Consider the following 26,586-nt stretch of genomic DNA (forward strand, 5'->3'; position numbering starts at 1 on the left):
CTCGGTGCAGTACCCCGCCGTGAGTTTCTCAGTTTGACCGTTATGCTTTACGGGGAGCGCTGTGGAGCCCGCAGCACGCGGTCCCTTGCTTTTGTCCCATGCTCAGAATTGGTTTTCTCAGAGCCCATCATAGGCCCCACCCTTCTAGGTCAGATCTACCTGTCTCCCTCTTTTCCCACCCACTTATCGCTGACTTGTTCCCCACCTCTCTGGACTCAGTTTCTCGCCAGATTGCTATTAATTTCTATTCCTTTTGTATACCCAGTACATTCCATATCCGTTGTCCTCACTTTTCGCCTCCCTTTAGAATCTTTACCTGGGACAGGGCTTTGGGAATGGGGGAGATGATAGACTACGGTGTTGTCACCTGCCTTAACTCAGTTGGAAGACAAGACGGCACACTTTCCTTAAGAGGTCTTACCTTTTTCCGTTTGAGGTAGCTGCCAGGGGAGAGCTTCATTTCTTCTGGGCACAGGGGGATTTCTTTTTTTTTTCTCTTTCTTTTGTGGTAAGGGTTCAGAGGTTTCTAGCAATTCACTCATGTGCTTGCGATTTGCTAGACGCCGGAACCCACATCCTTTAAGCAGCAGAGGAGCACGAAGATCGTGGGAGCTAAGAAGTAAGTGAGATTTTCTGGGGTTCATTGACTTTTGAGCACTTGAAGTGTGGCCAGTGTGGTTGAGGAACTGAATTTTTCATTGTATTTAATCTTAACTTTAAATAGCCACCTGTAGTTAGTGCCCTACCTGATAGGACAGTGAATCTAAACCTAATGTAGGGAGAAGAACCTAGCTGCAAAGAAAAGCACAAATTATATTAAAAATGGAATGTAATGACTTAGTGTACCTTGCATGTCCTCAGACATCAAATATATACTCATGAATACATTGATGAACAAGGGAAGGATGGATAAAAATGGTTGTAAGAAATCCTTTTATTTTCAGACTGTTTGGCTTTAAGACTGGTTTATTATTTCGTAGACCGTGCTAACCTTTTCCGTTTTTGTTAGTACAAAAGGGGTTCTTATTAACTAGATACTCTTTGGAAGGAATTATTCAGATAACATTTGCTGAATATCTGTTATGTGCCAGCTGTGTAGTAGGTTAGATATACAGATAAAACACAGAATACTCTAAAAGGGGAGATAGGCAAATACATCAACATGATTCGGTGTAAGTAAATATTTTTAAATAGGAATTTATTTATTTATTTATTTTTTTAAAATATTTTTTTAAATTGTTATTTATTTATGATAGTCACAGAGAGAGAGAGAGAGGCGCAGAGACACAGGCAGAGGGAGAAGCAGGCTCCATGCACCGGGAGCCCGACGTGGGATTCGATCCCGGGTCTCCAGGATCGCGCCCTGGGCCAAAGGCAGGCGCCAAACCGCTGCGCCACCCAGGGATCCCTAAATAGGAATTTAATATAGTATTTGGGGATGGGGAGTGATAGTTCAGAATGGAAGAGTTGCCAGAGCAAGTTACTCCTAACAGACTTGAAAGTTATTATTCCTTAATAATGCAGTTAGCCAGAAAGAAAAGGTATTTCTTCATAGAGAAATAGAATGTGTGAACAGCTAAAAGCATTAAATGGAATAGCAAGTGGGTAATGGTTAAAAAAATAAAAAGATTAATAGGTCCTTATCTTTAATCTGAATCAAAATCATTGGAATTAGGGCATAGGAATCCTTTTTTTTTTTTTAAAGATTCATTCATTCATTCATTCATTCGAGACAGAGGAGATGCAGAGACATAGGCAAGGCGAGAAGCAGGTTCCCTGCAAGGAACCTGATGCAGGACTTGATCCCAGGATCCCGGGATCATGTCCTGAGCCGAAGGCAAATGCTCAACTATTGAGCCATCCAGGCGTCCCAGGAATCCTTTCTAACTGACTTTCTAGGAGATTGTGGAGTTTGAGAACCATTGGTGAGAGGTGAGACCAGAAGGGACTAGAGAATGAAACCCTAGAGAACATCAGCATTTAAGGATTGGGTAGGATGAACAGAGGTGGGCAACCCAGGTGGCTCAGCGGGTGTAGCGCTGCCTAGGCCCAGGGCCTGATCCCCGGGATCCAGGCCCACGTCAGGCTCCCTGTATGGGGCCAGCTTCTCACTCTGCCTGTGTCTGTGTCTCTGCATCTCTCTCTCTCTCTGTCTCTCAGGAATAAATAAAATCTTAAAAAAAAAAAAAGAACAGAGGCTGCAAAGGAAATTGAGAAGAACAAAAATAATTTTGGTAATGAAGTCTTAAGTAGTTCCACCTGGAGAATGAACTAGAGTCTCTGAAAAATTCTTGATAGGGCAGAAAGGAGTTTGAAAATTGGGTTAAACTTTTCACTCTTGTGATTAGAAGCTGAGACTGGGGGAGAGTGCCATAGTCAACAAATTATAAAAGTCACTACAATTAAGATCCTATTATTTAAAACAAAATCATTTTCTTGCCATATTTATGGAAAGGGAAGTTTAGGATTAATATGAGATTTTGTAAGCAATCAAGTACCCTCATTTGACAAGTATTGTAAAACACTCGTTTTGTTGAGTCCTTTGGAAATAAAAGAGACCTAGGGGGAGTGATTTCTTAACCACGTTGATTAATTCCTAAGATGTTAATCATGCTGATCATATGAAGTATTGTTTTTTTAGTTGTTGTTTTTAATGTGCTTGTGCCTATTCATGAGAAGGGATATGGGTATATTTGAGTCCTACACTGACAGTGAAGAAATTCCTATGGTGACAGTTTACTAAGAGGAGTCAGAGGGGACTTGACTCTTATTGGCCTCTTGATACTAGCAAGTCTTCCAAGTAGAGATTTTTCCCATTGTTTTGGATGGTGGGTTTTGGTCCTAGAGTACTGCTAATTCCTGTTAAAATTTTTTATACTTTTACTGAGGTATCATTGAATTACAATAGAATGCATCTTTACAGTATACATATTTAAGCATACAGTATGATCAGCTCTTTTTTTTTTTACATTTTTTTTTAAAGATTGTGTTATTTATTCATGAGACACACTGAGAAAGAGAAAGAGAGAGAGAGAGAGAGTCAGAGACACAGGCAGAGGGAGAAGCAGGCTCCATGCAGGGAGCCTGACGTGGGACTTGATCCCGGGTCTCCAGGATCAGGCCCTGTGCTGAAGGCGGCGCTAACGGCTGAGCCACCCCAGCTGCCCTTTTTTTTACATTTTTTAATTTAAATTCAATTTGTCAACATAGAGTATAACACCCAGTGCTCATCCCATCAAGTACCCTCCTCATTGCCCATCTCCCAGTTACCCCATCCCCCCCACCAACCTCCCCTTTTTCAATCCTTTGTTTGTTTCTCAATTAGGAGTCTCATGGTTTGTCTTCCTTTCTAATTTTTCCCACTCAATTCCCCCCTTTCCCTTATAATCCTTTTCACTATTTCTTATATTACATGTATGAGTGAAACCATACTGATTAGCTTTGACATATGTAAATAAACCGTAACAGTGTCACCACAGTCCAGATAACATTTCTATCCCTCCCCCAAGTTTTTTTTTGGTTCCTTTGTCATCCATTCCTTTCTCTACTCCTGTTTCCCAGACAACACTGACCTTTCTTTCTGTCACCATACAGTGGTTTGCATGTTCTAGTATTTTATATAAATGAAATCGGGTAGTATGTTCTATTTTTGCATGATTTTTTTTCATTCAAAATAATGGTTTTGAATGAGAACTAATTTTATTGCTGAATAGAATTTCATTATAGATATACCATGATTTGTTTAGCCATCTTCCTTGATGGACATTTGGGTTATTTTCATTCTGGGAGTATTAAAGTAAAGCTGTTCTGAACATCCATGAGCACATCTCTGTGTGGGAAATATTTTTTTCTTTTTCTCTTGATAAATACCTGAGATGATACTGTTTTTACCCAGATATGCCATCTTAGGTTGATTGGTCATGTCTGGAGTATGTTAACTTTTAAAAAAAATTGCCTGTTTTCTAAATTGGTGGTATAATTTTATATTACTACCAGCAGTGTATAGGAATAAGTCTTTACTTTTAGCCAATTTTAAGGGTGTATAGTGGTGTTTCATTGTGATTTTAGTTAACATTTTCCTGATGAATAGTGATATAGAACATCTGTTCATGTGCTTAATTAGCCTTTCATATATCTTCTGGGAAGTACCTGTTCATATCTTTTGCCCATTTAAAGATTTTGTTTTTGGGTTCCTGGGTGGCTCAGCAGTTGAGCGTCTACCTTGGCTCAGGGGTGTAATCCCCGAGTCCGGGGATCCCAGGATTGAGTCCTGCATCGGGCTTCCTGTATGGAGCCTGCTTCTCCCTCTGCCTGTGTCTCTGCCTCTCTCTGTGTCTCTCATGAATACATAAATAAATCTTAAAAAGAAATAAAGATTTTGTTATTTATTTACTTGATAGAATATGAGAGAAGGAATGAACACAAGTAGGGAGAGGGGTAGAGGGAGAAGCCGACTCTTTGCCAAGCAGGAAGCCTGACTTGGGGCTTGATCCCAGGACTGGATCATGACCTGAGCTGAAGACAGAAGCTTAACCGAGACACCCAAGCACCCCTCTTTGGCCCATTTAAAAAAGTTGAGTTGTCTGTCTTGCTATGGAATTGTAGTATTTTTAAAAATTATATTCTGAATACAGTATCTTTGATAGATGTGTCTTGAATATTTTCTTCCAGTCTCTGGTTTGCATTTTATTTTTCTTAATGGTATTTGTATGTATGTATGTATGTATGTATGTATGTATGTATGTATTATTTACTTTTAAAGATTATTTACTTTTAAACACTGAGCCACCCAGGCATCCCTTTAATGGTGTGTTTTAAAGATCAGTAGTGTTAATCCAATCATGAAATGGGCAAAAGACATGACAGAAATTTCACAGAGGAAGACATAGACATGGCCAACAAGCACATGAGAAAATGCTCCGCATCACTTGCCATCAGGGAAATATAAATCAAAACCACAATGAGATACCACCTCACACCCATGAGAATGGGGAAAGTTAACAAGGCAGGAAACCACAAATGTTGCAGAGGATGTGGAGAAAGGGGAACCCCCTACACTGTTGGTGGGGATGTGAACTGGTGCAGTCACTCTGGAAAACTGCGTGGAGGTTCCTCAGAGTTAAAAATAGATTTGCCCTAGGACCCAGCAATTGCACTGCTGGGTTTCACCCCAAAGATACAGATGCAGGTGAATGGCATGACTCCTGCACCCCAATGTATATAGCAGCATGTCCACAATAGCCAAACTGTGGGAGGAGCCTTGGTGTCCATTGAAAGATGAATGGATAAGAAGATGTGGTCTATATATACAATGGAATATTACTCAGCCATTAGAAATGACAAATACCCACCGTTTGCTTCGACGTGGATGGAACTGGAGGGTATTATGCTGAGTGAAGTAAGTCAGAGGACAGACATTATATGGTCTCATTTATTTGGGGAATATAAAAAATAGTGAAAGGAATTAAAGGAGAAAGGTGAGAAAATGAGTGGGAAATATCGTGAGGATGACAGAATATGAGAGGACACCTAACTGGGAAACAAGGGGTTGTGGAAAGGGAGGTGGGCCAGGGGTTGGGGTGACTGGGTGATGGGCACTGAGGGGGACATCTGACAGGGTGAGCACTGGTTATGCTATATGTTGGCAAATCGAACTCCAATAAAAAAAATACAATAAATTAAAAAAAATTAATTAATTTTAAAAATCAATAGTTTTATTTATTTTTTTAAAGATTTAGTGTTTAGTTTACCAAGAAAAGGGATGAGCAGAGGGAGAGAATTCTGAGCAGACTCCCAGCTGTGTGTGGGGCCCAACTTGAGGCTCTATCCCAGGACTCTGAGATCATGACATGACCTCAGCTGAAGCCACTCAATTAACTTAGCACCGAGGCGCCTTGAAGACCAACAGTTTTAATTTATCATCAAAAATAATTAAATGTTATTTTTTCCTTCTATATGTCATGCTTTTTTGTATGTATTTGAGAAAACCTTGCCATCCCCATTTGCAAAGATTTTCTCCTTTTCTAGACTTTTTAGGTTTTACATTAGATATATAACTCGTTTAGAGTTAATTTTTTGTGCATGGTGTGTCCTAAGAATCAATGCCAATTTCTTTAAATTTTGTATATTCTGTTGTTAAGACTTTCTTTTCCTTATTCAATTGCATTGGCACCTTGGTCAGTAATTATGTAAACGTATATATGTGTGGGTCTGTTTCCGGACTTCTTATTCTGTTCCGCTGGTGTATATATCTATCTTTTTGCCAATACTAAAACTGTCTTGATACGGTGAGATTAGAGTAAGTCTTGAAATCAGATGGGGTAAGTCATCTAACTCTATTGTTCTTTTTAAAAGTTTGTTTATTTATTCTAGTTTCTTTGTCTTTTTACATAAATTCCTAGAGTTAGTTTGTCAATTTCTATAAAAAGAAGCATGCTGGAGTATTGATGAGTATTATATATTGAATCAGTATATCAGTTTGGGGAGGAATTGCAATTTTAACAATACTGAGTTTTCTGACTTATGAGCATGCTGTATTTTCCTTATTTAGATCCCTAACTTCTCTCACCAACATGCTGTAGTTTTCATTATAAGAGTCTTGGTTATCTTTTGTTCGATTTGTTCTTAGGTGTTTTTTTTGTGTGTGTGTTTTTTAATATTACTGTAAATAATAACTTTTAATAAGTCCATTTCTAGTTGCTTGCTGCTAATATGTCAGTCTAGCCACAGGATTGTCAATTTTGTTGATCTTTTTAAGAACCAGATTTTCTGTGCTGTCCTAATTCATGAATTCCTCCTCTTTGTTATATTTTTCCTTCTATTTTGGGTTTACTTTGCCCTTTGTAAGGTATCTAAAGATGAAGTCTTGTCAGGAAATTAGATTTTAGGTCTAATTTTGTAATAGGGGTATTTAGAGCTTTTAAGTTTCCTTCTGAGTTGCCGCTTTGGTTGCAATCCACAAATTTTGATATGTGTATTTTTGTTGTTACTTTGTATTTCTCTTGTGATTTCTTTTTGACCTATGAATTATTTACAAGGAGATTATTTAATTTCAGGATTTATTTTTTTATTTTTATTTATTTTATTTATTTTTTATTTTTTGAGTATTTTTTATTTTAAATATCTTACTGATCTTGATTTCTAATTTAATTCTGATGTGGTCAGAGAATACACGTACGATTTTCCTCTTTTATTTTGTTAAAGATTTTATTTATTTATTCATGAGACAGAGAGAGAGGATAGAGAGAGAGGCAGAGACACAGGCAGAGGGAGAAGCAGGTTCCATGGAGGGAGCTGGACATGGGACTTCGATCCTGGGTCTCCAGGATCAGGCCCTTGACTGAAGGCAGCGCAAAACCACTGAGCCACCGGGGCTGCCCGATTTTCCTCTTTCTAAGTTTAGAGTTATGCTCTATGTTGTTGAATGCACAATGTCTACTTGAAAAGCATGTATATTCTGTAGTTGTTGAATTGGTGTTCAATAAAGTGATCTGGAATAAGGTAGCTAATATTGTTCAGATCTTCTATGTCTTTACTGACTTTTGTCTAGTTCTACTCACTTCCTGAAAGAAGAAGGTCTTAAAATTTCCTTCTAAGACTATAGAATTGTTATTTTTTTGCTTTAATTCTATCAGTTTTGCTTTGGTACTTTGATCCTCTACTTGCTAGCCACATAAAATGAGGAATTGTGTCTTTGTGATGATTTGTTACTTTTATCATTATGATATGTGTCTATTTCTATCTCTGGTGATACTCTTGTCTTGAAGTCTGTTTTATCTGGTATCAAAATAAGCCATTTCAGACTTCTTCTGTTTGCTGATTGTGTAGTTTAATTTTTTCATCCATTTATTTCCAGTCTCTATATGTTTTTACACTGAAAGTGTGGGGACACATGGCTGGCTCAGTTGGAGGAGCATTTGACTCTTGATCTCCGGGTCACGAGTTTCAGGGGCCACATTGGGTATAGAGATTACTTAAATGTATTTTAAAAAAAGAAAAGAAAGTCTGCCACTTTTTGGCACAATTTACACTTAGTTGACCCTTGAACAACACAGGGGTTAGGGATGCTGACCCACAACACAGTTGAAAATCCACTCCCCCAAAAGTAACTACTAATAGCCTATTGTTTGCTGGAAGTCTTACTGATCACATGAACAATTAACACATATTTTGTGTGTTATACATATTATATACTATGGTGTTCTTACAATAAAGTAAGCTAGAGGAAATAAAATATTATTAAAATGACAAGGAAAAGTGGGCACCCGGGTGGCTCGGTGGTTGAGTGTATGCCTTTTGCTCGGTTGTGATCCCAGGGTCCTGAGATTAAGTCCTGCATCGGGCTCCCTGTGGGGAGCCTGCATCTCCCTCTACCTATGTGTCTGCCTCTCTCTCTTTTTCTGTGTCTCATGAATAAAAAATCTTTTTAAAAAGTTTATTTATTTATTGACATTTACAATACTGTACTGTATATTAAATAAATCATGTATAAGTGGATCCATACAGTTCAGACCCGTGTTGTTCAAGAGTATTACTAGAGTACTAGAGTATTGCCTTTTTATTCACTCTTAACCGTCTCTGGACTTTTAACTGGAGTGTTGAGACCATAAACATTTATTTTTTTTATTTTTATTTTTTAACATGTAACGTTTTTAACATTATTGAGGATTCTTGCCCCAAATCTGGAGACCATAACATTTAAATTAATTATTGATATGGTTGGATTTAGGTCTGCCATTTTATTACGTGTCTTTGTACCCTGTTTTTTCCTTTATACGTTCTTTGGATTATTTGAATATTTGGGTGCCTGATTTTAGTTTACTGATTTTTGACTCTTTCTCTTTTCTCTCTTCTCTTGTGTGTAGTGGGTTGCTCTAGGAAGTATAATATACATACCTATTGTTTCATAGCGTTGAGTTAATATGCTACCACTTTGCTTAAATGTAGAAGCTTTACAACCATATAGATTGTTTAACCCCTGCCTGCTGACCAATAAGTTATAGCTATCATAAGTATTACATTTACATATGTTTGAAAACTCTACCAGAGAATGTTAAAAATTTGTTTTAAAGAGTGTTTCTGTTGTTGTCATTGTTAACGTATTTACCCAGCTATTACCATTTCTTTTGCTCTTCGTGCTTAAAAATCCAGATTTCTCTCTGGCATCTTTTCCTTCATCATATCTGGAATAATTTCCATTAACATTTCTCATAGAGCAGGTCTGCTAACAACAAATTTTCGTTTTCTCTTTTTCTGTGAAGAAGTATATCTAAGCATTATTTTTCACTGAGTATAGAATTTTGGTTTGGCCAAATCATTTTTCTAGGATTTTATTTATTTTTTTTTAATTTTATTTATTTATGATAGTCACACAGAGAGAGAGAGAGAGAGAGTGAGAGAGAGAGGCAGAGACACAGGCAGAGGGAGAAGCAGGCTCCATGCACCGGGAGCCCGACGTGGGATTCGATCCCAGGTCTCCAGGATTGCGCCCTGGGCCAAAGGCAGGGCTAAACCGCTGCGCCACCCAGGGATCCCTTTTCTTAGGATTTTAAAGATGTTATACTATCTTCTGTGCTCCTTGGTTTTCTGTTGAGAATTTTGTGATCAGTCAAACCATTGTTTCCTATATGTGATACGTCATTTAAAAAAAATATTTTCTTCATTATTTGAGAGAGAGACAGAGATAGCAAGAGAGAACATAAGAAGGGAGAAGAAGGATAAGCAGGCTATATGCTCAATGTGGGGCTCGATCCCAGTGTCTGAGTCTAAGGCAGACTCTTAACCAAGTGAACCACCCAGGTGCCCCTGTAATATGTCATTTTTAAAGCTGCTTTCTAGAATTTTAAAAAATCTTTGGGTCTGAACAGTTTCTTTCTTTCTTTCTTCTTTCTTTCTTTCTTTCTTTCTTTCTTTCTTTCTTTTCTTTTTTTTCTTTTCTTCTTCTTTCTTTCTTCTTTTTCTTTCTTTTTTTTTAAAGATTGTATTATTTATTCATGAGAGACAAGGAAAGAGGCAGAGACACAGGCAGAGGGAGAACCAGGCTCCCTGCAAGGAGCCCGTAGTGGGACTCGATCCTGGACCCTGGATCATGCCCTGAGCCAAAGGCAGACACTCAACCACTGAGCCACCCGGGCATCCCGGTTTTGAACATTTTCATCAAGATGTGTCTAGGTGTGTTTTTCTTTGAGTTTATCGTGTTGAGTATTTGTTGAGCTCCTAGAATCTATAAATTTATGTCTCATTAATTTCGGTGATTTTCTACCATAAATTTTTCAAATGTATTTTTGTGCCACAGTCTCGTTTTCCTTTCCTTCTGGGATTGTGGCTACACTTAAGTTAGACCTTTTGGTATTGACCCACAGGTGGTTGGGGCTCTGTTTACTCTTTTTCAACCTTTTTCCTCTTGTTTTTCAGATTGGATAATTTGTCTTCAAGTTCTTTCCTTTGTCATCTCCATTCTATTATTGAGCCCATTCTGGTTTTATTTCAAACACTGTATTTTTCAGTTCTAAAATTTCAATTAGTAGTTTGCCTGGGTGGTTAAGTATCTACTTTCAGCTTAGGTCTTGATTCTAAGGTCCTTGGATCGAGCTCCATATCAGGCTCTCTGCTGAGGGAGAGTTTCTCCCTCTCCTTCTGCCTGCTGCTCTCCCTGCTTGTACATGTGGTCTCTCTTTCTCTGTCAAATAAATAAATAAAATATATTTAAAAATTCAATTAGTTCTTTCTTATGGTTTTTATTTTTCTCAGAATTTCTACCTTGTCCTTCATTTCAAATGTGTATTCCTGTATTGCATGGGGCATAGTTATAATTGTTGCCCTAAATTTTTTATACTTCTCGCATCTGGATCATCTTGGGGTTGACATTTGTTCATTTCCTATTCCTTTCAGAATTATGCACATTTTCCGATTTTTTGTGTATTACATCATTATGGAATTTATTCCTAAGATAGTGAATGTTATTTGTATAGACTTTGGGTCTTTTTATAATTTTCTGGGGGATTGGCTAATTGAATTCAAATAAAAAAAAGAATCTTCTGGGTGATCATTGCTGTTTTTCTTTTAGCAAGTAACCTGTTCAGACCATAGTTCTGTCTTGCTTTCTGAGGGTATTGGTTCAGTCTTAGTTTCATTCTTTGAGTCTTTGCTATGTTGGTTTACCTCTGCTTAAATTGCTTAGGGGTTCGTCTGAGACTTTTTCAGGTATTTCAAGTCTTGTTTCATTTCTCCAAGCTTTTGATACATTGGTTTGGGTCTGTCTTTTACTAGCAGCTCTCAGGTTAATCTGGTGTGCAGCTTGTTCATATCTTATTTCATTTTTCAAAGCCTTTGCTAAGCTGGTTTGGGTATGCTCCACACATATGAGATTTGGAATTAAGCCATGATTTGTGTAGATTCATACAGAGAATTATGAGATCATCCTCCTTGTCTGTCTCTTCTCCACAGTTTTCTTACACAATTTTGTCCATGGAGATCCCTTTTCCAGGTTTCTCTTGGCAGAAAGATAGAGTTTCTAGAGTTTCTATTAGAATTTAGGCTGCCTATGCTGCTCTGCAAATGGGGCCCACCCTTAATTGCAGAGCCATGTGAGGAAAAACAAAAAATGGGGAAACACATTCAATATGAGTCACTTCTCCTGATTTTGATTCCCCTCCACAATCCACCTGCTTTGTTTACTTTTCGGAGTCGAGGATTTTCAGTTGTGATCAGCAGGAGGGATGGGTCGTAGTGGCCTTATGCACTGCGGCAGAATGATAACTTCACTGTATTAAACTTTTTTGTAATTTTGGATCTCATGTGCAAAGAACTGAAAATCATTCTTCCCTGTTCATAGCATACTGACATCAGCAGTCCCTAGTATTTTGTTTTCTTTATTTCCATTCCCTTTCAAAGACAACGGTGTTAGCGAGTTTGATATTTGTCCAATATTTATGAATCCTTGTAAAGTAGCTAGTGTTGTTTACATGTATACTAGTTTTTAATTTACCACATTGAAGTTAAATCTTGTTCTATTACTTTTTCCTTTTTCTTCTAATGATTTATTTATTTTTGGAGAGAGAGAGCGTGCATGTGTGTACATGCTCAGGGTAGAGGGCACAGGGAGAGGGAGAGAGAGTCTCGAGCTGATTCAGCACTGAGCAGTGAGTCTGACTCAGGGCTCGATCTAACAGCCCTGAGGTCAGGGCCTGTGCCAAATCTGAGTCAGATGCTTAATGAGCTGTGCCACCCAGGCATCCTTGTTTTCTAATTTTCATTCACCAGTATGCTTTTCAGTTATGTTCATGTCTTATGTATAGAAAAGGTTTGTTGCTGGGATGCGTGGATGGCTCAGGGTGTGATCCTGGGATTCAGGGATCGAGTCTCGCATTGGGCTCCTTGAAGGGAGTCTGCTTCTCCCTCTACCTATGTTTCTGCCTCTCTCTCTTTCTGTGTCTCTCATGAATAAATAAATAAAATCTTTAAAAAAAGAGAAAGTTTGTTGCTTCCAACAACTACATACTATTCCATAACAGGCATATATCACATTTTATGTATAGATTTTCTTAAGAAAGGTCATCTGTGTTACTTCCAACTCCTTCCTACCACAAACCTCTATGTGATTCTTATCTGGTCTACCTCTAACGTGTTATCTTGAATCTGCCAACTTACCTATACTACCAAACTCTCGTTCAAGTCCTTTTACCTCTTCCCTGTACTGTTAACCCCTCTTCCTTTATTCACTCTTCCTCCATGGGCCATCTTCCTTTTTTTTTTTTCTTTTCATCTTCCATATAGCATTCAGAGTGACCGTTCTAAACCATAGACCTAACACAGGCCTTACACAGATCTTTAGCTGGAAAAGGGAATGTCTCGAGGTCCTTGGACAATACTTTGAGAACTGCTGCTCTTCTGTGCATTCTGAACCACCTAGAAGACACTTTGTAGTTAATAATGTCTGTTAACTACATAGTTACTGGTCTTAGATTTGAAAATTTGGATCTGGCTTACCTCAGACAAGGTAGCAGTGTTCCCTGAACTATGGGAGCTAAGAATCATGTTGCCTAAGTGAGACAGGATAACTGTGACACCAGGTTTAGGGAGAAGGCTAAGGTAGAGGGAAGATGGGTCAAACGAGGGCCCCACAAACGGTTCTTTTCCTCCTGTAGTCTCAGGGATACTATTTAGTTACTGTGCTTCTGTCAGAGAAATAGGGAGGCCTGAACATACCTGGTTCCAGATCCAGGAGCTCTTCTGAAGGGTCATAGAACACATAGAACACATATTACCTTGACTTCTTTCTTTTCTTTGATCAACCTAGGACAGAATGCCTATATGGGCTGCAGAATAATCATGAATGGACTGCTTTCTCATTATAATGAAGTATAATAATTTTATATACTGCATTTGATCAACGATTGTATTTGTTAGATTACAATCTCAATTCTGTTTTTATTATGAAGTTTCTTAGTTTTTGCATAGATAACCAACTTGTCTTCTGAGGATATAAATAATTAAAGGAACTTAACTCTAGATCCTCCTTTGTGGTATAATATCTATATATCTATATATATCTATGTCATATTAATAGCAGGCCGCAGTGCTCCATAAAGGATAATAGTTTCCAGTACACTATCCCTCACGATGACTCCTTAAGCGGCTCATCATCTGCCTCTTCATGTGAGCCAGTGAGTGATTTTCCACCATCCTTCCGAAAATCTACCTACTGGATGAAGATGAGAAGGGTCAAGCCAGCTGTTGCTTCCCGTGTCGAAGGTATCAGTATCTCTGTCATGTTTCAAAGGCAGAGTACTCCCCAGGGAGCTGTTGTAAATGGCTCTTAAAGTATTAAGTATCACGTATGTGTTTCTCACATTTGTGTTAGGCTGCCACATACTATCAGCTTTGTGAACTGTCCTTCTATCTTAGAGTGAAATTCTGCTAATCTTAGTCCTGTAGGTTAGACCAGTGTCAGCCTGTCCCCTAAAAATGATTTGGATCTCTTTCCCACTGTTCCAGTTTGATCCTCTGTCGATGCTTAGGGTGATTCTAGGTACAGTTGTCTTGGTGGGCATGGTGTCAAGGGTCCTGAGCAGCCCTTTTCCTGGAACAATTCTTCTTCAGTGTGAGCCTCGATTCAAGACCAAAGAAAGGACACTGCCTTCAGGCTCTTATTATTCATAGGGAACAATTGATCACTTGGGATGGAGAATAGTGAAAAGGGAAAAGGGGAGGTTGTGTAAGTTGGTGAAGTTTTACCAACTCCCTAAAAATGTCACAGCACCTCTGTGAGGCCTGTGCTCGCTCGTGAGCTTTCTCTGTGGTGGTCTTGTGAGTGATGTTTTGAAGGCAGGCCAAGATGTTCACTTGGAAGCCATACTGAGGGTTTTGTTTGTTTTCCTCTGGTATTTCAGGGTCTGGTGGAATATCAACCAAAGGAAAAAGGAAACCCAGGCAGGAAGAAGATGAAGATTATCGAGAATTTCCTCAGAAGAAGCATAAGCTTTATGGTAAGGGAGTAGTGTGGCTCATTCTCTTTCCTTCGGTGCCTGGGCTTTATTCCTTAGAGGTGAAAGAGAGAAAGCCCTTAGGTTTTGACCCTTGGAACCCTAGTGAGCCTTTTGATTTTTTGGCAAGGAATGGCTTCCGTCCTGACCTTACCTGTTGTTTTTTTCTGTTACAACTTAAGAGGGTCAGTTGGTTGAGGGAGTGGGGCACAGGGTATTGGGAAGAGGAGGGAAGAGATTTTGGTAGTAGAGAAGGGGTAGCAAGGTGATATGTTAGGCTTCAAGTTTCTGTCTTGCGTCAGGGAGGAAGCAACGGCCTAAAACTCAACCTAATCCCAAATCCCAGGCTCGTCGTATTCGGAAGGAACCACCAGTTTATGCAGCAGGTATGTTTTCTGCTGGACGCATTGGGTACCTAGTGCTCACACTCTTGGTGGTGGCGGCGGTGGTGGTGGTATTAAAGGAATGATGTAGCAGGGTTTCTTTAAGGAGGCAGTTCTTAAGGGCATGAGTTTGGAAACCAGTCAGACACTTGTTGAAGTTTGGCTCTTAATTAGCTTTCTGGCCTGCTGCCCTCTAGTTAACTTCTGCAAGCTTCAGTTTCCTTGCTCTCCATAGGGGTAATGAAGGCAGTCAGAATTTTCGAGGAGACTAAATGGGATAAAAACACTTCACAAAGTCTCAAGCACACCTGTGGCTTGCTATATATCTCGGATCCCGCTGTTAGATGCTGCTAGGAAAATGTTGCCCATTGTCAGTCGTACCTCAATAAAGCTAGAAAAAACAGGCGCTTAGAGCTTTTGAGTGGTTCTTAGATGGTTTTTATCATGGGGAACGAAGTAGGAGTTTCAGAAACTCCTGATTGTCTGAAAACAGATTATCTGTAGAAATCATCTGCAGCAAGGTTCTTTTCCCCAGGAAGGGGGGGAAACCATTTTATGATACTTTTACTAAGCTTCAGGATTTGCTTTTCCTGTCCAGAGAATTGTGAAGATTATGGGGTGTTCCTTTTTCTCCTTTGTAGGCAGTTTGGAGGAACAATGGTACTTAGAAATCGTGGATAAAGGCAGTGTCTCCTGTCCTACCTGCCAGGCGGTAGGGAGGAAGACAATAGAGGGCTTAAAGAAACACATGGAGACGTGCAAACAGGTTAGAGATTTTGTGGCATTTTGTGATGGTTGTGATCTTTTCCCATACCTTAGACATCTTTCGCCGTCAGGTATACTGATTACACAGGAGAAAAAGCAGCATTGTGTTATAAGGAAAACCTAAGCTTTTGAGTCTGACAGACTTGGGTTTGAATCTTCACTCAGCCACTCACTGTCGTTTAGCTTTTCAAATGTGGGCCTTGGTTTTCTCATTTAAAAAAAGAGAGAGAAGGATCCCTGGGTGGCGCAGCGGTTTGGCGCCTGCCTTTGGCCCAGGGCGCGATCCTGGAGACCCGGGATCGAATCCCACATCGGGCTCCCGGTGCATGGAGCCTGCTTCTCCCTCTGCCTGTGTCTCTGCCTCTCTCTCTCTCTGTGACTATCATAAATAAAATAAAATAAAATTAAAAAAAAAAAAAAAAGATTAAAAAAAGAGAGAGAAAGGGTACCCCGGGTGGCTCAGCAGTTTAGCATTGCCTTGCCTAGGGCGTGATCCTGGAGACCTGGATCGAGTCCCATGTGGGGGGCTCCCTGCATGGAGCCTGCTTCTCCCTCTGCCTGCGTCTCTGCTCTCTCTCATGAGCAAATAAATAAAATCTTAAAAAACAATAGAGAAAAAATTATTTTGTGTAGTCCCAGAGAGGTTAAGAAAGAAAGAATATGTGCTAAGTGCCCATCCCATCACTCCACAAATAATTGACACTTAGTAAATGGTAATTCTTGCTACTTTAAAAATGCGTTGCAGTTTACTTCTTTACCCTTGAGGACATGACACTGAGGTTGTGGGATTTTGAGATTCATTGACTGTTGAGTTTGGGAAATGAGGGAGATACAGACAAGAGCTTCTGAGTAGGATTTTGTAACATTCTGTTTCTCCGTTGAACAGCCTGGCACTGAGCAGTCTTTCTTCCTCGTAGGAAATGTTTACTTGTCATCATTGTGGGAAACAGCTTCGTTCACTGGCAGGGATGAAGTATCACGTCATGGCAAATCATAATAGCTTGGTAAGAGTATCTTCGGTACCGTATGAGCCTGTGTGGTTGGTGTTTGGATGTCTTTACACAGATAAGTGTGGATAACCCAGCGGAGGTGCCTAGGTTCTGGGGCTTTATAGGGGTCTAAAAACACCCTTTCGATAGAAGAGTTACACAAAATGAAATCCTTGGTGGGTATTTGTGTGTTTTGGTTAGCCTCAAGGGTTCATCTCCTGGAAGATAGAGCCTCTGAACTCTTATTTGCATTGCATTTGCTTCCTTGTCTGTCTAGGAGAAGATGGAGAAAGCCGGGAGTCAGATAACTAAGCTTCATGGGCATCGGCTTAGGTGCTAGTCCAGTCCTTGATTCTCCTATGATATAATTTTTTTCTGTATCTGTCTTTCCTGTGAATCATCTTCTTGTCTGCTTCTCTTGCTTTCTAGCCCATTTTGAAGGCGGCTGGAGATGAAATAGACGAGCCAAGTGAGAGGGAACGGCTCCGAACGGTTCTAAAGAGACTGGGAAAGCTCAGGTGCATGCGTGAGGTAAGAGCCCAGGGACAGCACCTCCTTCGGCCTGGAGTCTTGAGTCAATGTCTTTCTGTTACTTTCTTCCATTTCTCCTCCTTCTCTCTTGTAGACCTTGTCTGTGTCACCTTACAGCATAAGAGTGGCTCCTGCTTTTCCAGGTGTTTTGAATTCATTAATAGTTCTTTATTTTCTTTCTCATCTCCACAAACTTATTTTTCTCCCCTTTCCCTTTGTTGGAGGTGTTTCTTGACCATCTTTCTTCAGTGTGATGAAAAGGCTCCTAGCAGTCTCCTTGTGAGGAGCTTTGGCATTGCTGGGTGTTTGCTACTGGGGTGCAGTTGAGTCACAGACCAGAGAGGACGCTTTGCCACGGAGGAGACGGACAGTGCTAGTTTACTGAATGCCGACTCAACTGATTGAACATGACTCTTGGTGGTAGACAGGACAGCTGTTAGGGCAGGGACAAGGGACAAGGAAGGGTTGTGCAAATGGGAGATGTTGGAGAGGGTCTAGCGATATCAGAGGATCTGTGTGGTGGTTGAGTCCTTTGTGGCTGTTTAGAAATTGAGAAATCACGTCAAAAGATGTAAGATTATAGTTCAGGCCTCTCTCCTGTATTCAGAGCTGTTCTAGTAGCTTCACCAGCATCATGGGATATCTGTACCATGTCAGAAAATGTGGCAAAGGGGCTGCAGAGCTGGAGGAGATGACCCTGAAATGTCACCACTGTGGAAAGCCATATAAATCGAAGGCTGGACTTGCGTATCACCTGAGGTCAGAGCATGGGCCTGTGAGTACTGATTACTTTCCAGACCCTGTTTGGGGATCTATTTTGTGGTGACTACTTACCTTACATCCTCCCATACATCTTTGGTTCCTCATTTGTATCCCTTTTTAATCTTTGAATGCTTTTGTTTTCTCTTTCGTGTTTTTCCTTGGTTCTCTAATTTCTGCCTTTTGAACATAATTAGGTTAGAGAAATCAAAGTTCACTGTATAATCTGTGCAGAAGTAAACTCATTATTATATTTTTAAAGCGTAAGGCATTCCCCTTTAGCTAGAAATTTTGTGGAATTCTCTGTCCAGCTCGTCTTCTATCCCCATTGTTTTGTTTTGACTTTTTTTTTCTTGATTTCTAGGCTTGCCCCACTCCTGTTTTTTTTTTTTTTTCAAGGTAAATCAATGGTCCCATTTTTTAGTGTACAGTTTATAAGAGTTTTGACAAATCCATACAGTTGTATAGTCCCCACCACAGTCAAGATATAGAAGGATTTGACCACTGATCTATTTTCTGTCCCTATAGATATGCTTTTAAAAATTAGATCTACAAAGTACCTTCACATCAGCGTGTAGATTAGCGTTTGATTGAATAACTGGTGACTGTGGCCTAGTCAGGGTAACACATCAAAAAACCATCACACTCAGCATGACATAAATTTCCTTCTTTGGTTTCTTCTAGAAATTTTAGAGTAATATGGTTTATATTTGATTCATTTTCAGTTACTTCTTATATGTACTATGAGATATGGATTGAGGTTCATGTCTTTGCACATGGCTATGTCTTGACCCTTAACTACTTCGCTTATTGAAGGAACAGATTTTATCCTAAGAAGTTTTTTCTTTTTTCCAATAAAATATGCATTAAGGTGGTGGAGCTTTATGCTAATGGAAAGCAAGCAAGTAAATAGCTTTGGTACTTAGAGCAGGAGGGATAGCTTTTAATCATTGGCTCTTAATGAACCCCACTTCTCAGGCCTGTGTTTTGCTATGTCTCATTCTTGCAGATCTCATTCTTTCCAGAGTCAGGACAGTCAGAGTGCTTAAAAGAGATGAGCCTGGAGCCAAAGAGTGGGGGTCGAGTTCAGAGGCGTTCTGCCAAGATAGCTGTGTACCACCTGCAGGAGCTGGCTTCTGCTGAACTGGCCAAGGAATGGCCTAAGAGGAAGGTGCTTCAGGATTTGGTACCTGATGATCGGAAGGTAAAGTAGAAACTTGTATTAACTTAGAACCATGTCTAATACTGTGCTTATGTACGGAAAAGTAAATGCACTTGAGTACATGATAAATGATATTTTGCTTCTTTATTTTTAGAGATGGGATATGTTTAATCCACTTTCAGTGTTTGGATTCATGTGGGTCCTAGAGAGACAGTCTGTTCCAGAAGTTTCTTAAGGAACCCCATTATTTCTGGTCTACTTCCCGAGGGAACCAGAATTCCCAGATTAGTCTTTTGCTTAGTTGTTGCCCAGCATGTTTCCACTTTGTTAGTTCACATGTGGGAGTCTATATTTAGTTAATGCTTTCCATTTGTTTTTCTAGCCACAGAACTCCTCTCCCCACGCACTCTTTTTTCCAAATGAAAGCTTATCTAAAACACCAGTATGTGAAATAACTGAAAATGGAGTCACTCCAAATAACTAGAGGTAGTGAGCCCAAAGCCTTGTCTACTTGGCCTTCTCCTTGATACTTTTATCATTACCTCCATGGTTCCAAGTGTACTTGTGAGTGGTACAGAACCCAGCTTGGAAGCCTTTGGGGTTTTTTGTTCGTTTGTTTTTTGTTTAAATCATTTATGTATTTGACAGAGAGTGAGAGAGCACAAGCAGGGGGAACAGCAGAGGGAGAAGGGAGAAGCAGGCTCTCCACTGAGCAGGGAGCCCAATGTGGGGCTCAATTCCAGGACTCTGGGATCTTGACCTGAGCTGAAGGCGGACGCTCAAAGGGCTGAGCCACCCAGGTGCCCCTGGAAGCCTTTGGTGTAAAACAGATCAAAGACCAGAGGAACATTATTTGGCCAAGAGGAGACAAGGGGTATATGACTTAATGGGAGTAGTCATTCGAGAGCTTGGAGGATATACAGTAAGGATTAAGATTAGAGCTAAGGACCTATTACTCTCCATGGTATGGAGAAGAATAGTTTAGATTTGGCCTAGGGCTTTCACTCATGTGAGGGGAATGTCATAATTTATATGAAAATTTGTCAAATTTCAGAAGTTGATACCTCTTATTTGGCCTAAAAATCAGTCCAAGGAGTAATTGAATATCAAGGCATCCTGTCTTGTTTCAGACTTATTGCTATTTCCTGCCACAGGCTAAAGTATATGGTTATCTAAATTCGGTTTAAATGTGAATTTTATACATTGGTAAGTACATTGTGATATTATAGTCTCATCTGTGCATGGTCTGTCATAGGGAATTTAACATAAGTATTTGTTAGCTCATTGATAAGTTTTGATAGTCTTATCTAGCAGCTACTTTACTAAAATCATCTGTTTTGTTTCGACATTGTGTAGACAAAGGGAATTATTTTGATTTTTTAAACTAAAAATTCAGGGGAATCTGGGTGGTTCATTCTTAAGTGTCCAGCTCTTGATTTCGGCTCAGGTCATGATCTCAGGGTTGTGAGATTGAGTGAGCCCCATGTCAGGTTTGCACCGGGCATGGAGCCTGCGTAAGATTCTCTTCCTTTCCATGTGCCCCTCCCCAATAAAATAAAATAAAATAAAATAAAATAAAATAAAATAAAATAAAATAAAATAAAAAAGATAAGATAAGATATTAATTTGTTTGAATAGATTATACATTGTTGTCATTAAAGTCAAAATGATGATTAACATTGAGGTATCTCACTCTCACCCCATCCTTGTTGTCTTGTCTCCATGGTTAACCATTCTCAAGATTTCTGTGTCCTGCCAATGTTTCTTTTCTTTATCTATTTTTTTTCCCTGCCAGTGTTTCTTGATGCAAACACAAGCAATATTGTCTAGGAAAAGCTCTTGTGTTTTCCTTTCCTCTCACGCTACTACACACTTAAGCTTTGACATCAGATGTGTGGGTTTGTCCCATACAGACCAATTTTCTATCACCACCTGGGCATCCTACAAATAATTCAGTTCGACATTATCTATCTGGAGTTGGTGGCAGATCCTACAAGTTAAGGGCTCAGTCCCACAGGACTGCTCCAATTTCAGATGCCAATCGCAAGTCTCAGTTTGCCACCTGTGCTTCTGAGCGATTAGCTATAAATTGGGGTTCCTATAACCCCATCCTTGGTTTTGGTAATTTGCTAGAATGGCTCACAGAACTCAGGGAAACACATTTACTGGTTTGTTATAAAGAATATAATAAAACCTACAGATGAAAAATCAGATGAAGAAATTTATATAGAGTGAGGTCTGGAAGAGTCCCAAGCACAGTAGGAGCTCCTGGCCCTGTGGAGTTGGGGGTGCATCACCCTCTTGGCCATATATATGTTCTGAGGAAGCTATTTGAACCCCATAATTTTGGGATTTTTAGGGAGGTTTCATCACATAGGCACGATTGATTAACTCCATTTCTAGTCCCTTTGCCTTTCCAGAGAATGGGGAATTGGTCTGAAAGTGCCAAACTTCAAATCATGGCTTGGTCTTTCTGGTGGCTAGCCCCTCCCAAGGGGCCCACCAAGAATTGCCTCAGTAGAATAAAAGTTACTCCTTTTCCAAGGGATTTGTGAGCTTTGTGTCAAATACTGGTATTAGTTAGGAATTTAGGTGTTTTAAGAGCTCCCTGTTGGGAACCAGGTTCAAAGACTAATTACTAACAGGAGCTGAGGGCAGAGGCCAATAAATATTTTTTATCTCACAAATAAATATTTCTTTTAGAAGAAACCATTTTATTTGGAAATAATTTTAGATTTACAGCCATTGCAGAATTAGTACAGAATTTCCATATGCTTTTCACCAGACTTCCTGTAATGTCAACATCTTCCGTAACCGATAGCATAGGATCCCATCACATGATCCCACCAGGATCCCACATTTAATTCTCTTTACCGTGGCTTCTTCGTCTCGTCTCATCTGTTATAATTCTTCTGGCTTTTTGTTGTTGTTTGTTTTTCTGTGTTTTTTACACTTTTGAAGAGGACGGGCTGGTTATTTTGTAGAATATCCCTCATATGGATTTGTCTAGTGTTTTCTTGAGATTGGATTGAGGGTTACATGTTTTTGTCAAGAATACCACAGTGTTACACCGTATCAGGAGGTATATGATATTGGTGTGTCTTTTTACTGATAACTTTGATCACTTGATGAGGGTGTTGCCCAATTTTCTCCAAGGCAAAATTATATTTCCCCCCCCTGTAATTAGTGAATATTTTGGGGGGAGATTGACAGTATGCAACTAGTTTGTGTCTTATCATACTTCTGCCCACTTACCATAGCATCCATCAGTGATTCTTGTCTGCAATAATTATAATTATTATTATGGTGGTTTGCCTAATGATGGTTAGTGTTTCCATTATTTTTTCCATAGTTATTAATTGGAATTCTACTGTGAGAAAGATATGTCCTTTTTTTTTGATATGTCCTTTTATTCTATTAATCTGTTTATATCCATATGGACTCATGGATATTTATTGTAGCATTATCATCCAGTGCTATTATTGTTGTTCAATTTATAGCTCAAATTGTCTCAGATTTGGTCATCAAGAGCTCTTCCAAGTGGGTTCCTATGTCTTTTTGAAATGCTTCTATCATTTTTTGAGCCCTTTTTTTTTGTTTTGACACCTCGAGATGCTATAGGGTCATCTCATATATTCCCTGTCCCAGAGCTGGAATCAACCATTTCTCTAAGGAATCCTGATTTCTTTTATTGGAGAATATATTTAAAAACCAAGATTTGAATGCTAGGTGTACTCATTCCTGCTAGGGTGTCATTGTTTCTGGGCCCTCTTAGTGGATAGAGCTAGGATCTATATGTATATTCATGGATACATGCACACACTCTGTTCTTTTTTAAAAAGATTTTATTTATCCATTTATTTAAGGGAGAGAGAGAGAGAGAAGAGAAAGAGAGAGCAGGGGGGAGCAGAGGGAGAAGGATAAGCAGACTCCATGCTGAGTGCAGAGCCTGACGTGGGCTTGATCCCATGACCCTGAGATCATGTCCTGCGCCAACATCAAGAGTCGGATGCGTAACTGACTGAGCTACTCACTCGCTCCCCTCTGTGTTCATGTCTGTCTGGGTATCAGTGTACAGATTTAAGGCCATGATACCTTCAATTCCAATCCAACACAAGTTTCATTCTTGCCTTCCTCTGTGCTTATTTCTAACTTCTTTCTCCAACAGTGAGAGACCTCTCATAGTGTACAATATATTTACTTACTTGCTTAGTTCTAGTATAACCTAGTTTCACAATTGTTAACCCATACCCCTGTAAAAACAGATTTACTACCTAGAGAACAATATTTGTTATAGTTCTTTTAATCTTTAGCCTTACAGTATATAGTCAAAGTACTATTTTACAGTTACTTAGATTGGCTCCTTCCTCACTTCATTTGGTTTCTCATTTATCATCATTAGCTTCATGTGTTACTCTTACTACATTTTGGGTTCCCCCTACATCCCATTTAATTGAAATGAGTAATTTATCTTGGGAGTATGTGAAACATTGCCGTGGTTCTAAAAGTCAGACCTGTACCAAAAGTCTTCTTAGAGAAGGGCTACTGCCCTCTTCCCAGCTGTCCCATTCCTAATACCCTTCTATTTCCATCCCGTTCCCACCCTGCTCCCTGCAAAGAGAATCATGCTCAGTAGTTTCTGGTTTATCCTTCTTATATTTTTATGGGATGGATAACCAGATAATGCATATTTTCTTATATTCTTTCTTTCTTACATAGATGCTTTTTTGTGTTTTGCTTTATTTCACTTAAAAGTCTGTCCTAGAAATCACTCCATATGTGCTCATAGATTATTCTCATTTCTGCATAAATATGATAGTTTATGAATATAATAGCTTATGTAAATATTCTGCTATCACTATAAAAGGATTTTATTTTATTATTTAAAGATTTTATTTATTTCCTCATGAGAGACACACACAGAGAGAGAGAGAGAGAGAGAGAGAGAACCAGAGACACAGGCAGAGGGAGAAGCAGGCTCCACGCAGGGAGCCTGACATGGGAGTGGATCCCAGGTCTCCAGGATCAGGCCCTTGGCTGAAGGTGGCGCCAAACCGCTGAGCCACCGGGCTGCCCCGCTATAAAAGGATTTTAGATGGTCCCATATACACTAGCTGCAGAGGAGAGGAGGTACTTACAAATGAAGCCAGCTCTGTGCTCTGATTGCTTTTATAGATTTGTCAGCGTTTCCTGAAGGTGACTTCCTTACTTCCCCTGACCTCTATGGGCTTTGGCTCTGTTTTTCTATCTCAGTATCTGTTTCAGATACTAAATTTTTCAAGCAGGAGGATTGTTTTCTCACTGGAAACATAGCTATTACTTGTGGTGGGCTTTGTGAGAACTGTCTCTCCAAGTGCCAGCTGTCTCTTTTCTGGAAACTACAGTTGTTGTTTTAAGAAGAGACTAACCTGGAGCTCCAGTCGCGCGCAATCGTTAGCGCGGTACTTCTGCGAAGAGACTAACCTGTGTCAAAGCACATGAAGGCAAGTGCGAGGAATAGTTAATTCTCTCTCAGGCAGTATCAGGAAAGATAGTGTATTCCATCCCCTGAGTTCTCTCACATCTTTTATTTTCACATTTTGTTTTAAAATGTTTCACATTTTTAGATTGAATCTCAGTGTTTGTGTTTGAATTTAAAAATACCCAGAATTAACGTGACACTTCTGAAGAAAAAGGAGAAATGCAGAGGAGCAGGGAACAGACATTAAAACCACTCAAAATTCCACCACCCAGAGATGACTACTGTTAACGTGTTCATTTATAACCTTCTAGCCTTTTCCCAATTTACATATATTTCTATCAAATGTATTATATATGTGCGTGTATGTATGTACCCTGTGTTTAAGTATACAATAATAAGTATAATTTACATGTAGTACATATTTGTATCCCTGGGGGTTTTTTTTGTAACAAGTGTTTTAGCTGTATAAATGCTCTGTCAGTAGCTTTTTCAAACTATAGATGAAGTGCCATATCTGAAAATCTCCTGCCCTCTGTTAAAAATCAAACTATTCTAAGATTAAATTATAGAAAATTATACTTACCAGTGTTGGGTAAATTTGTACTTAAAGGCTCATACCTACTACAGTTTTTTTGCACGTGAAAGGATGCTTGTCGAACTCCAGAATTACATAACCTGAAGAGTTGGGTGTGAAACTTTTGGGGTATTTTGGTTGGAAGTTGGGTTCCTCCAATAAAATATTTCTTGTCTCATAGTTAAAATATACTCGCCCTGGGCTGCCTACCTTCAGCCAGGAAGTGCTACACAAATGGAAGTCAGATATCAAGAAATACCATCGCATTCAGTGCCCTAACCAGGTGGTTCTTTCTCATTTTTTTATTCCGTAAATGTTTATCAAACTGCTGTTTCAGTTATTTATTCCGTCATGATGAAGTACATGAACCTCAGTGGCTTAAAACCTCAGTTATTTTATTTGTTCAGAATTCTATAAATCAGTAATTCTGCCAGGGCTCAAAGAACATTCTCCTGTCGTACGTGGCATCAAGTGGGATCATTCGTGGGTTGTATTTAGCTGCAAGCTCAGATGGGACCTGATGTCCAAGATGGCTTCTGTGCAGCCAATTGAGCTGGGAGCTCGGCTGTCCACATGGCCTCTCTCCATCAGGGTGTAGTGGGTTACCAGCAGGGCACATGGCAACTGACTTTTCAGAGTATCCCAGGAACACGAAGCCGCAGATCTCTTAAGGCCTAGCTTCAGAATTTGTTCAACATCATTTCATGGGATTCTATTGGTCAGAGGAATTACAGGGTTCACCCAGATTCAAAGGGAGGGTAAGTAGCCTCCACTTCTTGCAGGAAAGAGTGGCAGAGAATTTCCAGCCATCTTCTACTCTACCACAACCATATATGCAGAACTATGGGAAGAAGCAAATACACAAGAAATAGGAGACACCTTTGTACTGAAGAAGGCAGATTTTTTTTTTAATTTTTTAAAAAATTTTATTTATTTATGATAGTCACAGAGAGAGAGAGAGAGGCAGAGACACAGGCAGAGGGAGAAGCAGGCTCCATGCACCGGGAGCCTGACGTGGGATTCAATCCCGGGTCTCCAGGATCGCGCCCTGGGCCAAAGGCAGGCGCCAAACCGCTGCGCCACCCAGGGATCCCAAGAAGGCAGATTTTAAAAAAATATCTAACTGCAATTTTCTGTTTCTCAGAGTGTCAGAGAAAAAGTAGCAGGGAAGAGAATATCTTAAGCTTTCTCAACAACTTGTTCACCATTTGTTTTTAAACCTTTCTTTGGTTTTTCTTTTTTGCTTTTGTGGCTTGTGTGTGAATTTTTTTCCTGTTTGGTTTGTAACGTGATTTATTGGGCTTCTTCCTCCAAATGTAGGGCTGGTCAGTGTAAATAAATGGCCAGGTTGCTAAGAGAAGGATGCGGTTTGCTATAGTTTTCATGGATTTCTTCTTCTCTTTTTCAGGGTTGTGAAGCGGTCTACAGTAGTGTATCAGGCCTTAAAGCTCACCTGGGCTCTTGTACCTTGGTTTGTAA

General features: G+C 39.6%; 1 protein-coding gene across 1 annotated transcript; it reads left to right on the top strand.

Moving 5' to 3' along the window:
* Nucleotides 1–490: 490 nt before the first annotated feature.
* On the top strand, nt 491–26,578 carry ZNF512 (zinc finger protein 512; the record flags this gene model as incomplete). The annotated part of the gene is made up of 11 exons (XM_038589633.1): nt 491–619; nt 13,568–13,752; nt 14,391–14,486; nt 14,786–14,869; nt 15,508–15,632; nt 16,549–16,635; nt 17,050–17,151; nt 17,759–17,926; nt 18,920–19,114; nt 25,289–25,390; nt 26,516–26,578. Coding segments are annotated over exons 2-11 (1,068 nt in total), but the record flags the coding sequence as incomplete, so codon positions are not given.
* Between the last annotated feature and the right edge of the window lie 8 nt (nt 26,579–26,586).

The sequence above is a fragment of the Canis lupus genome, unplaced genomic scaffold, assembly GCF_011100685.1.
Source record: "Canis lupus familiaris isolate Mischka breed German Shepherd unplaced genomic scaffold, alternate assembly UU_Cfam_GSD_1.0 chrUn_S525H687, whole genome shotgun sequence".
In the NCBI taxonomy this organism is placed as follows: domain Eukaryota; kingdom Metazoa; phylum Chordata; class Mammalia; order Carnivora; family Canidae; genus Canis; species Canis lupus.